This window comes from Scyliorhinus canicula, chromosome 16 (genome assembly GCF_902713615.1).
Source record: "Scyliorhinus canicula chromosome 16, sScyCan1.1, whole genome shotgun sequence".
Taxonomy (NCBI): Eukaryota; Metazoa; Chordata; class Chondrichthyes; order Carcharhiniformes; family Scyliorhinidae; genus Scyliorhinus; species Scyliorhinus canicula.
Genome location: NC_052161.1, coordinates 126,794,961 through 126,813,781, shown reverse-complemented (window position 1 = coordinate 126,813,781; position 18,821 = coordinate 126,794,961). Strand labels below are relative to the sequence as shown.

Below are 18,821 nucleotides of genomic sequence, written 5' to 3'. Positions count from 1 at the left end.
GTCTTTTTTTTAAATATAAATTTAGAGTACCCAATTCATTTTTTCCAAGGGGCAATTTAGCGTGGCCAATCCAGCTGGGCTGGTTTAGCACACTGGGCTAAATCGCTGGCTTTGAAAGCAGACCAAGGCAGGCCAGTAGCACAGTTCAATTCCTGTACTGGCCTCCCCGAACAGGCGCCGGAATGTGGCGACTAGGGGCTTTTCACAGTAACTTCATTGAAGCCTACTCGTGACAATAAGTGATTTTCATTTAATTTCATTTTGGGTTGTGGGGGCGAAACCCACGCAAACATGGGGAGAATGTGCAAACTCCACACGGACAGTGACCCAGAATCGAACCTGGGACCTCGGCGCCATGAGACAGCAGTGCTAACCACTGCGCCACCGTGCTGCCCTATTTTTTTTTAACAAACAATTTTACTGATTGGCATTGTGGCATTGCCAATTTGGCATTGTATACAGTTACAGATAACAGAAATATGCAAACATCAACGTAAAACCAATACTTCAATCAAACCATAATGCACATACCGGCTCCTCTCCCATAGACACTACCCACCTATTTATCCCTCCTACTGTACTCTAATCTCCCCCCCCTCCCCCCCCTGTGCTGCCCTATTGAGGGTCTTTAATCAGTTAGAGGCTACGTTGCTGTCATCGACAGATTAATATATTTATGGGGCGCCTGGTTTTATGAATCCCAGCCAGGCAGAATATAGAGCAGCTCCTTTTCTGTACCAGCGTCCAGTGATGTCTTACTGACAGCACCGATGTACTATTTGGATCACAGTAACATTGATGCTACGTTAGTCATTGTGAGCCAGTGGGATGCGGTAATGCACAGGGAGGATCCACTGACACTGGTGGCCAGGGCTAATCAGTGATAGTAACACCTCTCACCCTACCATGGACTGACACACACTGACACCTTGCTACTGCTACTTCTTGAAATATTCCCCCTGACAATTTGATCCAATGGACTGAGCCCAATATGAATTATTGAAGAATACAGCAACTTGCGTTAGGAGCAGTTAGGGGAAATTTAATGGGCGGGGGGGGGGGGTTCAAAATAATGCAGGGTCTTGGCAGGTTAGATCAAGAGAAACGTTACAGTAGCAAGGCGGTTGGTAACCGGAGCAGACAGATTTAAGGTCACTGGCAAACCAACCAAGGGGGCGACGTGACGATAGCTTGTTTAAACAGTGAGCTGTGGTCTGCAAAATTCTGGGCAGTGTAAGCAGATTTGAGAGTAACTTTCAAAATGCTCAGAAAAGGGGGCAAATATTCATCGGGCTATGGGGAAAGTGATGGGGAAGTGGGGCCACAGTGATAACTCTTCCAAAGAGCTGGCGCAGGCATGGCAGGCTGAATGGCCTCTTTATGTGCTTTACGATTCCGTGATTCATCAGACCCCGATTCAAAATGGTCCGATGTTACATGTTGGGGGTCGCCGTGAGGTTCAGGTTGATTCTTAAAATCAGGTTTCTTTTTGTGTTTTTATTTGTCTTTCCCACAGATCAAGCAAGTCATGGGACTAAAGGGCCTTTTCCACAGAAATCCAAAGCAAGCTTCGCTCGACAGTCATGCTGCTGTACTCCGCACTCGCAAGCACTCTTTTAGCAGTCAGATCCTCCGCAGGACTGCCAGTGCCCCCACCAAAGGGCAACAGAAGAGCAAAAAGGGCTTTCCTCAAATCTTTCTAGATACCAAAGACTGCAGTTCAGAGGGAGCGAGTGAGTCTGACGACACGTCCCAGCCTCGGTTTAATCAGGACGCTGAATGTGCTGAGACTGCTCCGGAAGGTGCTGGAAGGGCTGGCACCGATGGGGGAGTGCAGACAGAGGCTCTTAAAGGTAAGGGGACGAGCCAGGGGTCGGGGGAAGGTCAGAAGCCACGTGCGACTACGGGTGTGGTGTTTAGCGAGCCTTTAAGGCGGGCGCACCGAGTACGCATACTGGAGCCTGAGGAGCAGAGGCAAGGCGTGTTTACCAGGTGTGCCATCAATGGCTGCGGTAGGATTGGCATGGCCACCAATTGCATGAAATGCGTCATTGATTCTAGGGAGAGCCCAGATCTAGAACGCAAGTGGAAGGAGCGTGTCCACCAGCCAGAGTCCCTGGCAGCGGCCAAGCGGGCACGTCAGCGCGGTTCCTCCGAGAACGAACGGTTGATTCCCGCGGTGCAATGCCAACCCAAGCAGAGGTGGCGATGCCAGATTGTCCACGGTGTCGGTTGCAGCAGTGGAGAGGCCGACCAATTGGAGGTGACCGGCAAGGGCTGTGACTCACCCGAGTCTCAAAGCCTCCAGAACCTGAGTGGTCTGGAGCAGGCCTATCACTTGGCGCAGAACCCTCAGAAGTGCCCAGGCACCCTTCAACGTGAAATGAACTCTTTGTTTGTACAAAAGATGGAGGAAATCCGAAGCAAGTCTCCAATCTTTTCCACGGGTAAGACCTGAAAGGACCTTTTTGTTGACCCATCATTTGCTTTGTAGATCGTCCTGTTGCTCTGGCCAACATCACCCTGAACCCTCTTACCCGGCCAGAACACCATATAGCTTTTGCCATCTGTTATCGCTTGAGAAAACCTTCACCGGAAGTGAAATGCAAAGTTAGAACTGTTTCTTTTCCAGTTTCTCATGTGCCTGCCTAGCATTTCAAAGGATCCTTTCTTTCCTCTTAAAGGTTGTCTTCAATTGGTTCCAACCAGCCAAATGTGGTCCCCACTTTTTAGTGGCTGTATGAATTTAGATTGCCTCAGGTTTTGGAGGGCAGAGATCTAAACGGTCTCCTTCCAACCACCGTGAACAGTCAGTATCCCATTTTACATTCTGCCTGAGCCTTTCTTAGGAGCCAGGAACCTTGATCTCCCAATGTCTCCAAAGTGGAAAAGCAATGCACTGCCCGGTAATCTGACTGACAACGAGAGTAATACTGCAGTGAGCCGCAAGATTTGATCTCTGCTGACATAGCTAATCTCATGGCACTCGGGGTTTGGGTATGTTAGCCTGGGTGGCCTTGGCAGAGGGTAGTGCCATTGTGCCTGTGATGGGGTGCAACCCTGACCTCATGAATTCACCCAATCCTAACCAGACATTCATCCCATCAACAATTCTGAAAGGGTGGGGAGGCAGGCTAGACGCACAAGCACATTGTCCGGTTGAAGAGCCGCGAGCGAGGGGCCATAGACATCCATGGGAAAGGTGAGAAACGTAAAACAGAGGGAACAGAAACATCTCCACACCGGTAGAGCTGTGAGGCTGTGGAATTCACTTCTGTTGACCTTGGCCGAGAACATTCCGATCCTTCCCTAGTTTTCTCCTGAGTCTGGGACTGTGCAGGCTTTAATCATTCAGGTGTAGAAACCCCGTGCCCATGGCTTTAACTGCCCACTGTAATCAGGCCCTGGTATATCTGGGAGTGGGCAATTGTCCCAAAGCCAGAGAAGTGCCAGTTAAATGGTGAGGATCCGGCCCCCAACCCCCCCCCCCCCCCCCCCCCCCCCCCCCCTTCCCTCACCACTCCAGAAGCGATTTTAACCCTTCCTCATTCCAGCTGCAGAGGCTGGGGCAAAGTCGGGCGTTTAAGCTTCAAGATTTTCTGAATAGGTAGCTCTCACCCAATCCCATCAGTTCTCTGATGGCCAGGTCGGGGTTAGCGTTGCCCCGGCGTTGCTGTTTTACGTTGAAGGAAGAACTGTGAGAATCTGACCTTTTACCTGGTGCCTCTTGAGTTCTGAGTGCGACTTGTCTGAATTCCTTGATGTGCTTCCTTTCTTGTCTTTTGCTTCCTAATGCGTTTAACAGTTTGTAATGTTCTGCCCTTGCTGCCACTTGCAGTGGACAACTGACTTGGAGAGCAACACAAAGGTAAAGTTCTGCTCCTCTTTAGATTTCTCCCTCTTCTTTCATTGAACCTGTCGTTTAATTGGCTGACGAGCACTTACTTTCTAGCAGGAGTTGTACAAAGATGTCTCAATCTTGGGCCAAGCTGATGGGGGGAGGGGGGGGGGGGCATTGGCAGGAGCTGGCATTGCCTTAAGCGCAACTGTACCTGAGGAACAGGCCTGAAGGTGAGCCAAAAATCCAGGCCGACACTCGCAATGCATTACAGGGAGAATGTTGCACTGTTAAGAGTGCTGTTTTCTGGACGGGATGTTATAATTGAGATTCTATAACTGAGCTCTCACACAAATGCAAAAAATTCAGAGCAAGGGAATTCCTGCGCGATACCTGTCCCTCCACCAACGTCACGAAAACAGAGTTCCTGGCCATGTTCATATTGCAGTGTGTGGGATCTTGCTGTGTGCAAATTAGCGGCCGCATTTCTGACGTTTCGATGGTGCCTGTGCTTCAAAAAAGATCTTAATTGGCTCTAAAATGCTTTGAGATTTTCTGAGGTCATAATAATAATAATCGCTTATTGTCACAAGTAGGCTTCAATTAAGTTACTGTGAAAAGCTCCTAGTCGCCACATTCTGGTGCCTGTTCGGGGAGGCCAGTACGGGAATTGAACCCGTGCTGCTGGCCTTGTTCTGCATTGCAAGCCAGCTGTTTAGTCCCACAGTGCTAAACCAGCCCCTCATGAATAGCACCATAGATAAAACGTAAACGTAAACTGCCCAGAGGCTGTTCCATACTTCAAGGGGATTTAACCTGAGGTTCACCACACCCCAGGTGAGAGGCAGGGCCAAGAAGGCAGGGTCTTCATGAATAACCTCAGCTGATACAGGAATTGAACCCCTGCTGTTGGCATTGCTCTGCATCACGAACCAGCCATCCAGCCAAATGAGCTAAACCAACTCTATACATACAAACATAAGCACATAGGAAATAGGAGCAAGAGTAGGCCATTCAGCCCCTTGAGCCAGCACCATCGTTCAATCTAACCATGGCGCTAATCTTCTCCCTCAACTCTACTTGCCTGCCCAATCCATTGATTCCCTTTGGAATCTACCCACCTCAGCTTTGACTACCCCCATCAGCTGAATATTAACAGCTCTCTGTGAGAGAGAACTCCTAAGATTCACAACCCTGGGTAAAGAAATGTCTCCTCACCTCAGTTCTAAATGGCTCATTCCTCATCCTGAGTCTCCAGTTCCCTAGTTCTGGACTCTCCAAGCAGAAGAAAATGTCTGTCGACCCCTTCAAGAATTTCATGTTTCAATAAGATCACCCCTCGTTCTTCTGAACGCCATGACCTACGGGCCCATTTCTGGTCATCGGACAACGTCCCCACCCCAGCATGCAAGTCTTTCTGCCTTCCCCGTAAATTGTGGTGTAAATCGGCCTTGAGCATGAGCAATCAATGCCGAGTTCACTGCCTCTTTTCCAGTTTCCCTTTTCAGGAAGTGGAACGAGCTACGGATTTGTTATTGTCCATTTTGTGCTAACTCATTGCACGGCCCTGAATGGGATGGGTTAGATTCCCCCACAGCAGTGTCATTGGTAACAAGCAAAATCGCTAACTGGTCCTGTGCAACAACGATGCATCGAATCAGATTCCCCCTTCAGATTAAAGGAGAAACGAAGCACCTATTCACACATTCAGGACGTCCCAAAGGGCTTTCCAGTCAATGGAGTGCAAGTTACCATTGAAATGTAGGGGGACGTGACCGTCATTTTTCCAACAGTAAAACCACACACAAATTGCGGGGGGGTGGGGGGGATCTGCGATTAAGTCCCTAACCTTGAGAGTGATCGTTATTCCAGAACTAGAGTGAAACACCGTCCATTCCCTAGCATGGACCATCCTCAGCTTTAAAACCAAACCTGGCCTGTTGTTTGAGGGTTTCTGTTATCTTCACGTCAACAGTGCCCATTCTGATTGGTCCATGCTGCAGCAGTAATGTTGTGTCCGAGTGGCCCAACAACTCCATTACATGCGGGTAACACAGTGGTTAGCACAGTGGTTAGCACAGTGGTTAGCACAGTTGCTTCACAGCTCCAGAGTCCCAGGTTCCATTCCCGGCTTGGGTCACTGACTGTGTGGAATCTGCACATTTTCCCAGTGTCTGCGTGGGTTTCCTCCGGGTGCTCCAGTTTCCTCCCACACTCCAAAGATGTGCGGGTTAGGTGGATTGGCCATGCTAAATTGCCTTTAGTGTCCAAAAAGGTTGGGTTAGGTGGGGTTACGGGGATAAGGTGGAGGTATGGGGATAGGGTGGAGGTCTGGGCTTTGCTCTTTCCAAGGGCCGGTTCAAACAAAATGGGCCAAATGGCCTCCTTCTGCACTGTAAATTCTATGATTCTATGAAGTATCTTCTGTCCCCGGTGTCTGTTTGCACTGTCACTTAGTGCCTAGGCCTAATGGTCACAGGTAGGGCCGGCTGAATGGCCACCCTTCAGGCAATGGTTGGGACATCTTTGCCGAAACTCAGTTATGACTTTTAACTTAGGCATAGAAATCTTCTGCTCCAAATGACATAATGTTTAAACATTGCATTCTTTTACAAGTGACATTTTCAGTGAAGCCTTTCGAGCTTGCATGTGCCGAGTTTGTGCGTTCATTGATGTTTTCCTAACTGCAATAGTGACTATGACTCAATAGGTCAAAGGGTAAAAGTGGTTCATTGGACACCAAACAGATGCAGATATTGTTGTCATTCTGTACACGGGCAGCACGGTGGCGCACTGCTGCCTCATGCACCCAAGGTCCCGGGTTCAATCCCGGATCTGCTCCCCGTGTCTACCTGGGTCTCACCCCAAAACGATGTGCATGGTAGGTGGATTGGCCACACTAAATAGCCCCTTAATTGGAAAAGAATTATTGTCTACTCTAAATTTATTATTTGTTTAAACTATTATGAACACGCAGGAACGTTCATGTGAAGAGGATATTGTGCTAATGTGAGATAGTTACATAAATCATCAACACTTGTGGCCCAAATCCAAGTTGAACTCATGAGTTCTACAAATCGTGCATCACATGAATGGTCCACTGACACTGAGGGCTGAGAAATTATACATTTTTGTTGTATAAAAGAAGCTTTTCATCAACACGTTATAAGTTTTAGTTTGTAGGTATGTGTGCATGGTTGTGGGTGTGCACATTTACATGTGTGCATGATTGTGAGTGCGCATCATTATGAGTGTGCACAGTTGCATGTGTGCATGGCATGGTTGTGAGTGTGCATGATGGTGTGTGTGTGTGTGCATGGTTGTGTGAGCATGTTTGAGTTTGCATATGGTGGTGTGCACATGGCTGTGTGTGCATGGTTGTGAGTGTGCACAATTGCACATGTGTATGACATGGTTATGAGTGTGCATGGTTGTGAATGTGCATGTGGTTATGGGTGCATGGTGGTGAGTGCATGTTATGTGCGCACATGTGCATGTGCATGCTCCATGTGTGCACATTTCTGTTTGTGCATGGTTGTGAGTGTGCATGGTTCCGCGTGCTCACAGTTGCAAGTGTGCATGCTTGTGAGTGTGCATGCTTGTGAGTGTGCATGCTTGTGAGTATGCATGCTTGTGAGTATGCATGATTGTGTGTGTGCATTCATGTTCATTATCGAGTTCTTGACATTGTCCAAAGTTTGGGTGCACCCTCAGTACCTTATAGCAGCTTGTGGTGCTGGTAAGGTATCATATTGATCAGTTACAATGTCAAAAAAAAAACAACTGAACTGCTTTTAGCATTAAAAACCTTGGTCATACTAAGATGTGAAGTTCCAGGTGGAGATGTGCGCTCCCCCCAATAATGACTTCCAGAGTTGCCATGTTGGCTGGGAGGTGATGTTTGCTCGATCTTTCGTGGTCTGAACATGATGAATCTTAGATTGTTCATTAACATTGAGTCTGCCGCAGATAGACAGGTGACGTGATGTGAATACATCACTAATCATTGTGCAGCACATTTCCCTTTAACATTTCATCAGGCTATGGTTCCAGAATAGAAACGATCCTCCAATACCTGCAGCTGCGTTGCGGGCTTCATTAAATCTTTTGGCGGAAGCATGTGAAACATCGCTAACTTGTGTGGCATTTTGGAAAGAAATTGAACACGAGCCAAATGTCATCCAATCGATGCCATTTAAATTAAGTCGGGGTAAGCAACAGCAATCAGAATTCAACAGTCACATCTTTGTGTGGCAGGGACCTGTGGCAGTGGCCAGCCCTTGTACGCAGGCAAAGTAACTATTGCCGCAAAAGTTGGAGAAACACCAACAGCACTGGGGAAGCAAACACGTGATGTTTTCATGATGCTCGGAAGTGGAAGCAGGCAATGATTTCAAAAGGAAATCGGACGGCCACTTGAAGGAAATAAACTTGTGGGGCGTCAGAGATGGAGCGGGCAGAGGAAGATTCAGTTACCCTGCTTCACACTGACAGTATCTCACCCTTAGTCTCCCTGGTGCCTTTCTTTTAAGAATTTGCTGGGTTTGCACATTAAATATCCATTAAACCTGCTACTGAAAGTTAGCGGGTTTAATTAATAGTGTAAGTGCTTTCTTAACAATGTGGTAATTGGTATCGACTGTCAATCAATCTCTCTAGCCCAAAAAGGGAACAATTTAACTTGATGAGGTCCATTACTGCAACTAGTCAATTATTGTTAGAGATTTAAAAAATTGTGAATTTTATATTTCCTTCCTACTCTTATATCATACCTAATCCCTCTCCTTCAATATCTGATTTGAATCTTACTCACATTCCTTTTCCATTCACGCCTCTATCTCAATCTTTAAATCTAGTTGTTTAAGGAGATAGACTATTGGCCCCATTACTCTTACTTGCTGTCATCAGCTCCACACTTCCAGCAGGTTTCAGTGCAAACCTTTTTGAACTGAAGGACTGAGGAAAGGCCTTAACTAAGGGCATTCCGAGCGGGATGTCCTGTTCCATAAAGATTTGGCCCATTGCATTTTGCTGTGCTGTGTCAGGCTGCACTGTGCTGTGTCGGGCTGCACTCTGCTGTGCTGATTGGTGTGTGTTTCTGGAATTTGTTGGGCTGTGCCATGTTGTGTTGGACAATGCTGTGCTGTGTTGAACATTGCTGTGCTGTGTTGCACTGTGCTATGCTGTGTTGGACTGTTGTCATGTTGTGTTGGACTGTGTTGTGTTGGACCATGGTATCCTGTGTTTTACTGTGCTGTGTTTTGTTGGACTCTGCCGTGTTGTGTTGGACTGTGCTGTCCTGTGTTGGACTGTGCTGTCTTGTGTTGGACTGTGCTGTGTTGGACTGTACTGTCTTGTGTTGGACTGTGCTCTGTTGGACTGTGCCATGTTGTGTTGGACTGTGCCGGGTTGTGTTGGAGTGTGAAGTGATGCATTGGTTGTACTTTGTTGTACCGTGTTGTGTTACACTGTTGTGTTGTGTTGGACTGTGCTGTGCTGTGTTAGGTTGCGCCATGTTGTGTTGCACTGTGCTGTGTTGGACTATTCCATGTTGTATTGGTTGTGTTGTGTTGGCCTGTGCAGTGTTGTGTTGGACTGTGCTGTGCTGTGTTGGCCTGTGCGGTGTTGTGTTGGACTGTGCTGTGCTGTGTTGGCCTGTGCAGTGTTGTGTTGGACTGTGCTGTGGTGTGTTGTACTGTGCTGCGCTGTGTTGGACTGTGCCGTGCTGTGTAGGACTGTGCTGTCCTGTGTTGCGCTGTGTTGTGCTGTGTTGGACTGTGCCGTGCTGTGTTGGACTGTGCCGTGCTGTGTTGGACTGTGCCGTGCTGTGTTGGACTGTGCCGCGCTGTGTTGGACTGTGCTGTGGTGTGTTGGACTGTGCCGTGCTGTGTAGGACTGTGCTGTGGTGTGTTGGACTGTGCCGTGCTGTGTAGGACTGTGCTGTGGTGTGTTGGACTGTGCAGTGTTGTGTTGGACTGTGCCGTGGTGTGTTGGGCTGTGCCGTGTTGTGCTGGACCATGCTGTGCTGGACCGTGCTGTGCTGTGTTGGACTGTGCTGTGCTGTGTTGGACTGTGCTGTGCTGTGTTGGACTGTGCTGTGGTGTGTTGGACTGTGCTGTGCTGTGTTGGACTGTGCTGTGGTGTGTTGGACTGTGTTGTGCTGTGCCGTGCTGTGCTGGACCGTGCTGTGCTGTGTTGGACTGTGCTGTGCTGTGTTGGACTGTGCTGTGGTGTGTTGGACTGTGCTGTGCTGTGTTGGACTGTGCTGTGGTGTGTTGGACTGTGCCGTGCTTTGTTGGACTGTGCTGTGCTGTGTTGGACTGTGCTGTGGTGTGTTGGACTGTGCCGTGCTGTGTTGGACTGTGCCGTGCTGTGTTGGACTGTGCTGTGCTGTGTTGGACTGTGCTGTGGTGTGTTGGACTGTGCTGTTCTGTGTTGGACTGTGCTGTGGTGTGTTGGACTGTGTTGTGCTGGACCGTGCTGTGCTGTGCTGGACCGTGCTGTGCTGTGTTGGACTGTGCTGTGGTGTGTTGGACTGTGCTGTGCTGTGTTGGACTGTGCTGTGCTGTGTTGCACTGTGCTGTGCTGTGTTGGACCGTGCTGTGTTGGACCGTGCTGTGCTGTGTTGGACCGTGCTGTGCTGTGTTGGACTGTGCCGTGCTGTGTTGGACTGTGCCGTGCTGTGTTGGACTGTGCTGTGGTGTGTTGGACTGTGCTGTGGTGTGTTGGACTGTGCTGTGGTGTGTTGGACTGTGCTGTGGTGTGTTGGACTGTGCCGTGCTGTGTTGGACCGTGCTGTGTTGCACTGTGCCAGGTTGTATTTGTGTGCATTGTGCTGAACTATTGCGTGTTGTCTTTCATTACAGAAGCAGTACCTGCTGTCAAGTTAAAGTCTGTTAGTTTTAATAACCCAAGTGTTTCCACTTGCAAATTAGAACTGTCTGCATAAACTGGCCTATTGAGTTCATTTGACACCTCGAGGGGAAGAGTCCTCCAGATCAGTGACATTTTGAAATTGAAAGAGATAAAATAATTGGTTTATGAAAGACCTTTAACAGAGCATGTGTCTTTCAAAACAAAAAATACAAATTGCTTTTTTTTAAAGGCACAAATCATCCTCTCCACAAAGTCTCTTTACATTGGAGATGTTGCTGAGGTGTTACAGGAGTAAATGTGCTGGGGGAGTCGGCCGTCACACTGTCTGGGAGGGTTGCTTCAGGCATTCAGGCAAATTTGAAATGTCTGATGTCCTGCTCACTCTTTGTGCTGGGTTCAAGGGGATCCCTCAGCAATCGGGTGTTGCAGGTACATGCGACTTGCCGAGTTATTCCCAGTCAAGCTGCAAGGTGAGCGAAAGGAACTGGGACAGGGTGAATACTGTGGTTGAAGACATGTGCCCGCCGGTGGCTCCTGTTGGTGGTTTGTGTGCACAGACTTGTGGCTCACCCAGAGCATTGTAGTTTCCCCTGGGGTGGACGTGGGCACTTGCTGACCAGGCCTATATGTAAAATATGGAACAATGCGCGCGTGGTCACCCGTGGGGCCAAACCCAGCACCTGAACAACAGCCTTGAGCAGAGAGCAGGAAGAAACAGGTCAGGAAAAAAAAGCAAAATACTGGGGTTTGCTGGAAATCTGGCAAATAAACAGAACATGCTGGAGGACGCCCATGCATTCGCAGAAGGTGCATCACCTGACTCTTTACCTCCTCACTGTCCAAGGCCTCAAACACTCCTTCCAAGTGAAGCAGCATTTCAGCTGTACTTCCTTTAACTTGGTCGACTGTATTCGCCGCACCCAATGTGGTCTCCTCAACTTTGGGCCGGCTAAACACAGACTGGGTGACCGCTTTGCGGAACACCCTCCTGCAGTCTGCAAGCATGATGCCGACCTCCCTGTCGCTTGCCTTTTCAACTCACCATCTTGCTCTCAGGCCCACATGTCCATTCTTGCCCGTCTGCAATGGTGCCAGTGAAGCCCAGCGCAAACTGGATGAACATCTCCCGATTAGGCACTTTACAGCTTCCTGCACCATTGAGCTCACCAACTTCAGACTCTGAGCTTTCCCCACCATCTCTTGTCCTCTTTATTTTAAAACCAATTGTGTGTCCCAGTACAACCCCCCCCCCCCCCCCCCCCCCCCCCCACACACCTGACAGGGCCAACCGTCATTATTTTCACAGAGCTCTGATCTTTGTTCTGCTATGAACACATTCTGCCATTGTACCTTTATGCCACTATCAGCCCTGTCTACAGTCCTTAACACTGCCATTAACACTTATTTGTCCAACCCAATTGTCGAATTTCTCCTCAGCTCCCACCTGTCACTGACCTATTTGGCTCCACTCCATCTCTTTTTAAACAATTTCCCCGTTTAAGGGGCAATTTAGTGTGGCCAATCCACCTAACCCGCACATCTTTGGGTTGTGGGGGTGAGACCCACGCAGACACGGGGAGAATGTGCAAACTCCTCCGGACAGTGACCCGGGGCCGGGATCGAACCCGGGTCCTCGGCGCCATGAGGCAGCAGTGCTAACCACTGCACCACCGTGCCGCCCCTCCCCATCTCTAACATTATCAAATCCATCACATTCCTCCCTCTCTTTATCTCTGAAGGAGAGTCGCACGGACTCGAAACATTAACTCTCTTTCTCTCGCCATATACACTGCGTTTTTCCAGCACTTCCTGTTTTTATTTCGGGAAAAAAAATATTTTGAGAACAGTTTCTGAAAGCTTATGTCCTAACTTTAGTGTTGCTAGAAAAGAGTTTGGCTTTGTGGTTCTTCCTGCTTTCTATTCATTGAGCTGGGCCCCTCACAGTGGCTGGCATGGGAGTGTGGTGAAGGTCGATTGATATTTATTGATTGTTTTCCTCTCTTCTCCTTGCAGGTGTCCAGCCATTCTCCCATCCCGTTCCAAGCATTCCCATGCACACTCTTGAAACTATTACCGAAGAATCTATGCATTTTGAGGATAGAACTTGCACTGACTCCCAGCAGATGTCTTCATCTACTGTGAGCAGCTCCAGAGAAGAAACCACCAACTCAGAAGAACACCTAGTTACAGAAAGCAGCCCGTCACCACTAAAAGATAAGAAAGTCCCTACCAATAATAATCGAGCAATAAAGGTCCCAGAGGTATCTCTTAGTGAGGAAAAATTGGGAAATGGAGCTGTTTGCATGGGCATGGATCTCCTCCTAGGAAGCAACAAGCAAAGGGAGACCCTTCACGCTGACGTCTGTGTTACATCAAATCTCCATGACGATTCTCAGGATGATGATAAAGCTTCCCATTTTTCTGATGGCAACTCCAACTCATGCACTCCCATCAATCACTTCACAACCCCGATAAGCTCTTCTCAAAACCCAAAAGGCCAGGACAAGGAAAGAGCTGGCCTCCTCATTGGCAATCTGGCTCAGCTCGATGATTTACCCGCAGGAGCCTCAGCCAATAATCCTGTTCAGGGAGCATCTGGTGAGAGATTGGACAGCAGAGAGCCAGCCGAGTCCCAGAAAGGCCCTATTAGTGACTTATTTCCCAGTTCTTCACCAAAAGAGGCTCAAAGCAGGTGTGACAAAAGTAGCCCTGGTTGTCAAGTGAGGAACAGTGTTCACCCTGACATGGTGCAGAGCGTTAGTTGTGATGGGCGTCTTATTCAAAGTCAACAGCCATTGCTGATGACTCCTATCCAACTATGTGCATCGCCAGTGCCTGCAGTGTCATCAGACGTAACCATAAATGATAGAATCTGGTGTAAATTGGATTCTGGGAACCACAGAGATAGCATGTCCTCATCATCCAGTATGTCATCAAATGACACGGTCATTGACTTGTCGCTGCCCAATTTGGCTCGGAAGAGTTTATCTGACCTCAGCAGCAGGCAGAACGAAACTTTGGAAGGGCTTTTGATAGATAAACAGATACGACCTCGATCAGCTACAAATGGTCATGAAATGCTCACTAAAGTTAGCAAAAGCAAGTCCAATCCCAATTTAAGATCTGATGGTGACCAGCAACAAGTTGATGACTTTCCACCAAAGCCTTTGGCTAAATCATCACCAATTCCCTGCCAGTCAAGCTCAAGGCGACACACCTGGAGTAGACTGTACATGGAAAGCCTCAAACAGTCTTCCCCAACTTTAAAATCAATAACGCAAAGCAAAAAGGTAGCAGACAGTCCTAGCAAATCAAAAAGCCTAGGTGACCTGACCTCTGATGATATCGTGCCCAGCTTTGACAGCAAGTACAAGAGCATCAGCCGGAACTTTATCACAAGGCCCATGAGGGAGCAACGCCGGGCAGCCGGGATGAGGAGACTTGCCCAGGACAATTTGACAGAGCAGCTGAAGAGGATCACAAGCTTCGAGCGGGAGAACGACATCACTTCTCCCACCGCCGATCAGTCTCCAGAGACCGACGAAACCAGCCCGCTCGTCCTGCGCAGATCTTCATCGCGGAGCCAAAGCCGGGTGCGGTACATCGCAAACCGGGCGAAGCAAGCACAGGAGCGGCAGCGGCTGTGGAACCTGGGGCACAGCAACCCGTCCAGCGTGCTGGAAGAGAGGGGCAACCCGGAGGGGGCCTGCTCTGACCCCAGGAGCATTTGCACAGACTTAGCCCTGCCCTGCCAAGTCACAGAGGAAGTCAAGGTCCCACAAACCACTGGCACCGAGGCGGAGGTCTTTTTCATGCTCAAACTTTAAGACTCGTTGCAAGGAGAACTTACTGAGGGCAAAGAAACGGAATTGCCAACGGGCTTCAAGAATGATCATGAGATGTTTCACTCCAAGAGTGGCACTGAGGGCAACAACCTTAGGAATGGGTCCAACTTTTAAAAAGCTGGAAGTTGTGCTTATTTATTAATGTTGCACTTCCCGTGTGCCATACTTTGCACAGATCATGCTGTTTGCACTGCGATTTGAAACCTTTTACAACACCAGTGCAAATTGGTGCGGAATCCAGCACTAAATATTGCACAAAAAGAGCAAAGGGAGAGAGAGGAGAGTGAGAGTTAGCGAGAGACGGAAAATAAACTCAGCTCCCTTCAGAGCTTGTGAGAAACTATGTCTTCCTCCGATAGGTGGGAATGTGAAACATGTGGCAGCGTTGTGTAATATCTAATACTACTCATTTCGAGTCGAAGATCAGGCAAACATGTCTTCAATTCCTCAGCATTGCCATCGACTTTGAGGCCCCTATTGGGAGACATCTACAGCAGTGAAATGTCGGAATTATTTTTTAAAACTGTGTGTGTGTGTGTATGTGTGTGTGTGTGTGTGTGTGTGTAAAGATAAAACTGCACGATAATATTGATTTTATTTAAAATAGAATTATTTTAGATTGTTTCAAAAGGAATATCACCAAAAACATTGAGAAAAGGTCTGCTGTGCATTTAATAAATGTGCAGCAGGGTGTATGAATTGTACTTTCCCAAAATAGCTCTGTTCAATTTTTTTTAATGTGTTGCATGTTTTTTAATGTTTGATTTGTGATTTTAATATACAACTGAGTATGGCTTCCAAAGTGTAGATTTAAATTCCATCCACAAATTGTACCCAGGGCAGTTGCTCCGGATGTAATGATTATTGTATTTAACCCAGTCCGCAGCCAGCTGTAACTATATGAATGTTCTCAGGAGGTACATCAGGTTAATATTAAGTTGTATGATGCTGGGTGGCATGGTGGCCCAGTGGTTAGCACTGCCGCCTCACGCCGCCGAGTACCCGGGTTCGATCCCCGCTCTGGGTCACTGTCCGTGTGGAGTTTTCACATTCTCCCCGTGTCTGCGTGGGTTTTGCCCCCACAACCCAAAGATGTGCAGGTAAGGTGGATGGGCCACGCTAAATTGCCCCTTAATTGGGAAAGAAAAAAGAATTGGTTACTCTGAATTTAGACAAAGAAAAAAAAGTTGTTTGAAGCTTCCTGGAGGCCTAGTGGACAAAGGCTCCTTCCAGCCATCCTGAGCAGGTCGGCCAAGGTTCGAACCCTGGCCTGTGCTGGGTGAGCTGATGTCAAATTGGGCTGCAAGTTGGGGCAAAATAAACTGGTCTTCTGGACTCCAGAGAGAAAAATGATCACTCTACATCGTAGTGAGTTTGTACGTGCCGAGGTGTGGACATTGGGACCCTGAGGAAGAGAATTGCAGATTTCCGCTATCCTTTGTGTGAAGGTGTGCATCCTGGCTTCAAGCCCAAATGACTTGGTTCTAAATTTAAGGTTATGTCCCTTTGTACCGGACCTCTTCACAAGACTTCCTCTCCATCTACCCTCCTGTAATCCTGTTAAACAACTTGATCAGGTCGCTCCTTTCTCTAGAGAATACAAGTCTGAACTAAGCAGTGACCCACTTCACGACGTCATCAAGGACAGATGGACAGTTCCTCTGGGTTTCTCAATCTGCTGTCAGAACTTTAACGTGAGACTAATGGTAGCGCCATGGAAATGGGATAGACTCAGTTAGGAGAGGCCGCCATCACCTCTGCCACTTTATAAGTTGCCTTGCAAAATCAAAGACCCAATTGTCCCTTATAAAGTAAATGGCTGGTCAGGGGCAGGGACCCTGTAGACACTTCTAGCCCAGGATGGGGACCCAGTGCACGCTGAGCACGATTAACCTGTGGTAGTCACACAATACAAGGATAATGGAGGCATTGGCTAAGCAAATTTATCATTTAACCGACAACAGAGCTCAGTGTGGAGATGAGGAAAAGTTCCTCCAATGGAGAGCTTCGGCATTCTTCCCTGTTTTTCCATATTCTTTTTTCCATTTCAGTCTCCTGAGCAAGGCTGTGCCTAATGGGTTGCCCGTCCAATGCTCACTTCATCGCTCAGCACAGTTACATCAGTTCGATGGCCTATTATCCTGTTTGATCCAGCAGTGGACACAACAACAACAAAAGCAATTACTTACGTTCATACAATGCCTTTAGAACTGAAACATCCCAAGGCACTTAAATTGGACCGTTAACAAACAAAATCTGTCACTGCGCCAGGTAAGAACATACTAGGACAGGTGTCCAAAGATTGGTCAAGGAGCTCAGCTTTAACGAGCATCGTAAAGGAGGTTAAGGACAGAAATCTCAGAGCTTAGGGCCCTGGAGCCTGAACAGGAGCTGCCAATGGTGGGGTGCTGAAAATTGAGAATGCTCAGCAGGCCAGAAAGGGAGGAATACAGAGATCTTGGAGGTTTATGCAGCTGAAGAACATTGCATAAAGGGAGACGGCAAGCCAATGATCACCTCAGGAAATGAGAAAAAGAACATAGGGTGGCTTCATGTGGTGAATGTTACGTAGAATTATATTACATGGAACGTAGAATATAGAGCAAGCCATTCACCCCAACTGGTCTATGCTAGTCTGTTTATGCTTCATCACCAATCTTACACCCTGCCTGCCTATCTCTTTCCCCTTCATCTGTTTATCTAGCTTCCCTTTGATTGTATCTACTGCATGCTGGGCGCCTCAGCCACTCCCTGTGGTGGCAAGCTCCACATTCGAATTACTCATCGTGAAAGACATTTTCTTATGAATTCTTTATTGAATTTATTAGTCACTGTTTCACATTTATTGCCGCCAGATGTGGTCTCCCCTTCAAGCAGAAACATCTTCTGTAAATCCCTTTATAGAACTTTATCTGTTGGACCCTGTCATAATTGTAAAGGCTTCTGTCAAGTCAAAACCCCCAGGCTTCTCCTTTTTAGAGAGAAGAACAGCAGCTTGGTTAACCTTCCCTGACGGTCTTAACCCCTCGGTTCTGGTATCATCCAAGGTCTCGTTGTTGTCGCTTAGTTTGCAGTAACGCTGCAGGAAGGAGATAGTATCCTTATTAATTGCTCTCACCAGCTCCCTGTCCAAATATCTCTCGGGCGCCCAGAGGAACTGCAAAAGAAAACCTATACCGTGCGTTCTACCACTGACAGAGCTCTTAACTGATGTGAGAATTGAACTTCGCAGTTCAATGAGAATTGATTTAATTTTGTTTCGAATGGACGAGCCAAACAGTAGGGATCAGAAAGTTAAACGGCAACACTTTAATATTTCATACATGTCTTAACGCACTTATTCCAAGAATGTTTGCCTCTGATTTTATTTTAATTTTATTTTGCAAACTATGGACCTTTCAAATAGATCACCTTGCACTGCCCCCCCCCCCCCCCCCCCCCCCCCCTGCATGATGTATTGTTTCAACCAGAGATATTCTACATGTTGTTGATATTTAAGCTTTTCACAAATAAAATGCAAAGGAGCCAAGTTTTAGGACTGAAATATATCCTGGGAACATGTTTGATTTTAATTGTTTTATTTTTAATTGTCTGATCAAAAGTAATAATTAAATGTTTCAGGTTGTGAAATGAGAATGTTTTGTTTCCAAGTACCTTGGATGTAATATTTCAATCGATGCACAGTATCTTCCATGTATATTATTGAGAATCATGAATGTGTTATGTCCACATGGCAAAAAAAATACAGAATACAAATATGTAACTTCCTACCACTTTGATAATTCTGCAGCAGCTATCTGCTATTTTAAACACTATTTGTAATTAAACTATTATACCAAGCGAATAAAATGCAATGGAGTTTGTTGTCATTGTTCTTATTTAGGTTTGTCACTCTTCCCCCACCATGCCATGCACCCCATCCAGTCTGAACAATAATAATATAATAATCTTTATTGTCACAAGTAGGCTTACATTAACAGTGCAATGAAGTTACTGTGAAAATCCCCTCATCGCCACTCCGCCGCCTGTTTGGGTACACGGAGGGAGAATTCAGAATGTCCAAATCACCTAACAGCACGTCTTTCAGAACTTATGGGAGGAAACCGGAGCACCCGGAGGAAACAGCGCAGACACGGGGAGAACGTGCAAACTCCACACAGACAGTGACCCAAGCCAGGAATCAAACCTGGGACCCTGGCGCTGTGAAGCAACAGTACTAACCACTGTGCTACTGATGCCAGAATACCTGACATTTAACAGAG

General features: G+C 47.5%; 1 protein-coding gene across 10 annotated transcripts in view; it reads left to right on the top strand.

The window, feature by feature from the left end:
* plch2a (phospholipase C, eta 2a) overlaps positions 1 to 18,428 on the top strand; it is a 312,536-nt gene extending 294,108 nt beyond the window's left edge. For 6 of the 10 annotated variants that reach the window (XM_038822387.1, XM_038822389.1, XM_038822384.1 and 3 more), the window contains 2 exons: positions 1,517 to 1,853; positions 12,728 to 18,428. In XM_038822387.1, the coding sequence (XP_038678315.1) occupies positions 1,517 to 1,853; positions 12,728 to 14,541 (2,151 nt within the window). In that variant the 3' untranslated portion in view covers positions 14,542 to 18,428. Of the gene's footprint in view, positions 1 to 1,516; positions 2,448 to 3,805; positions 3,869 to 12,727 lie in introns of all 10 variants that reach the window. The other 4 variants (XM_038822393.1, XM_038822390.1, XM_038822391.1 and 1 more) reach the window with 3 other exon arrangements.
* Positions 18,429 to 18,821: the final 393 nt, after the last annotated feature.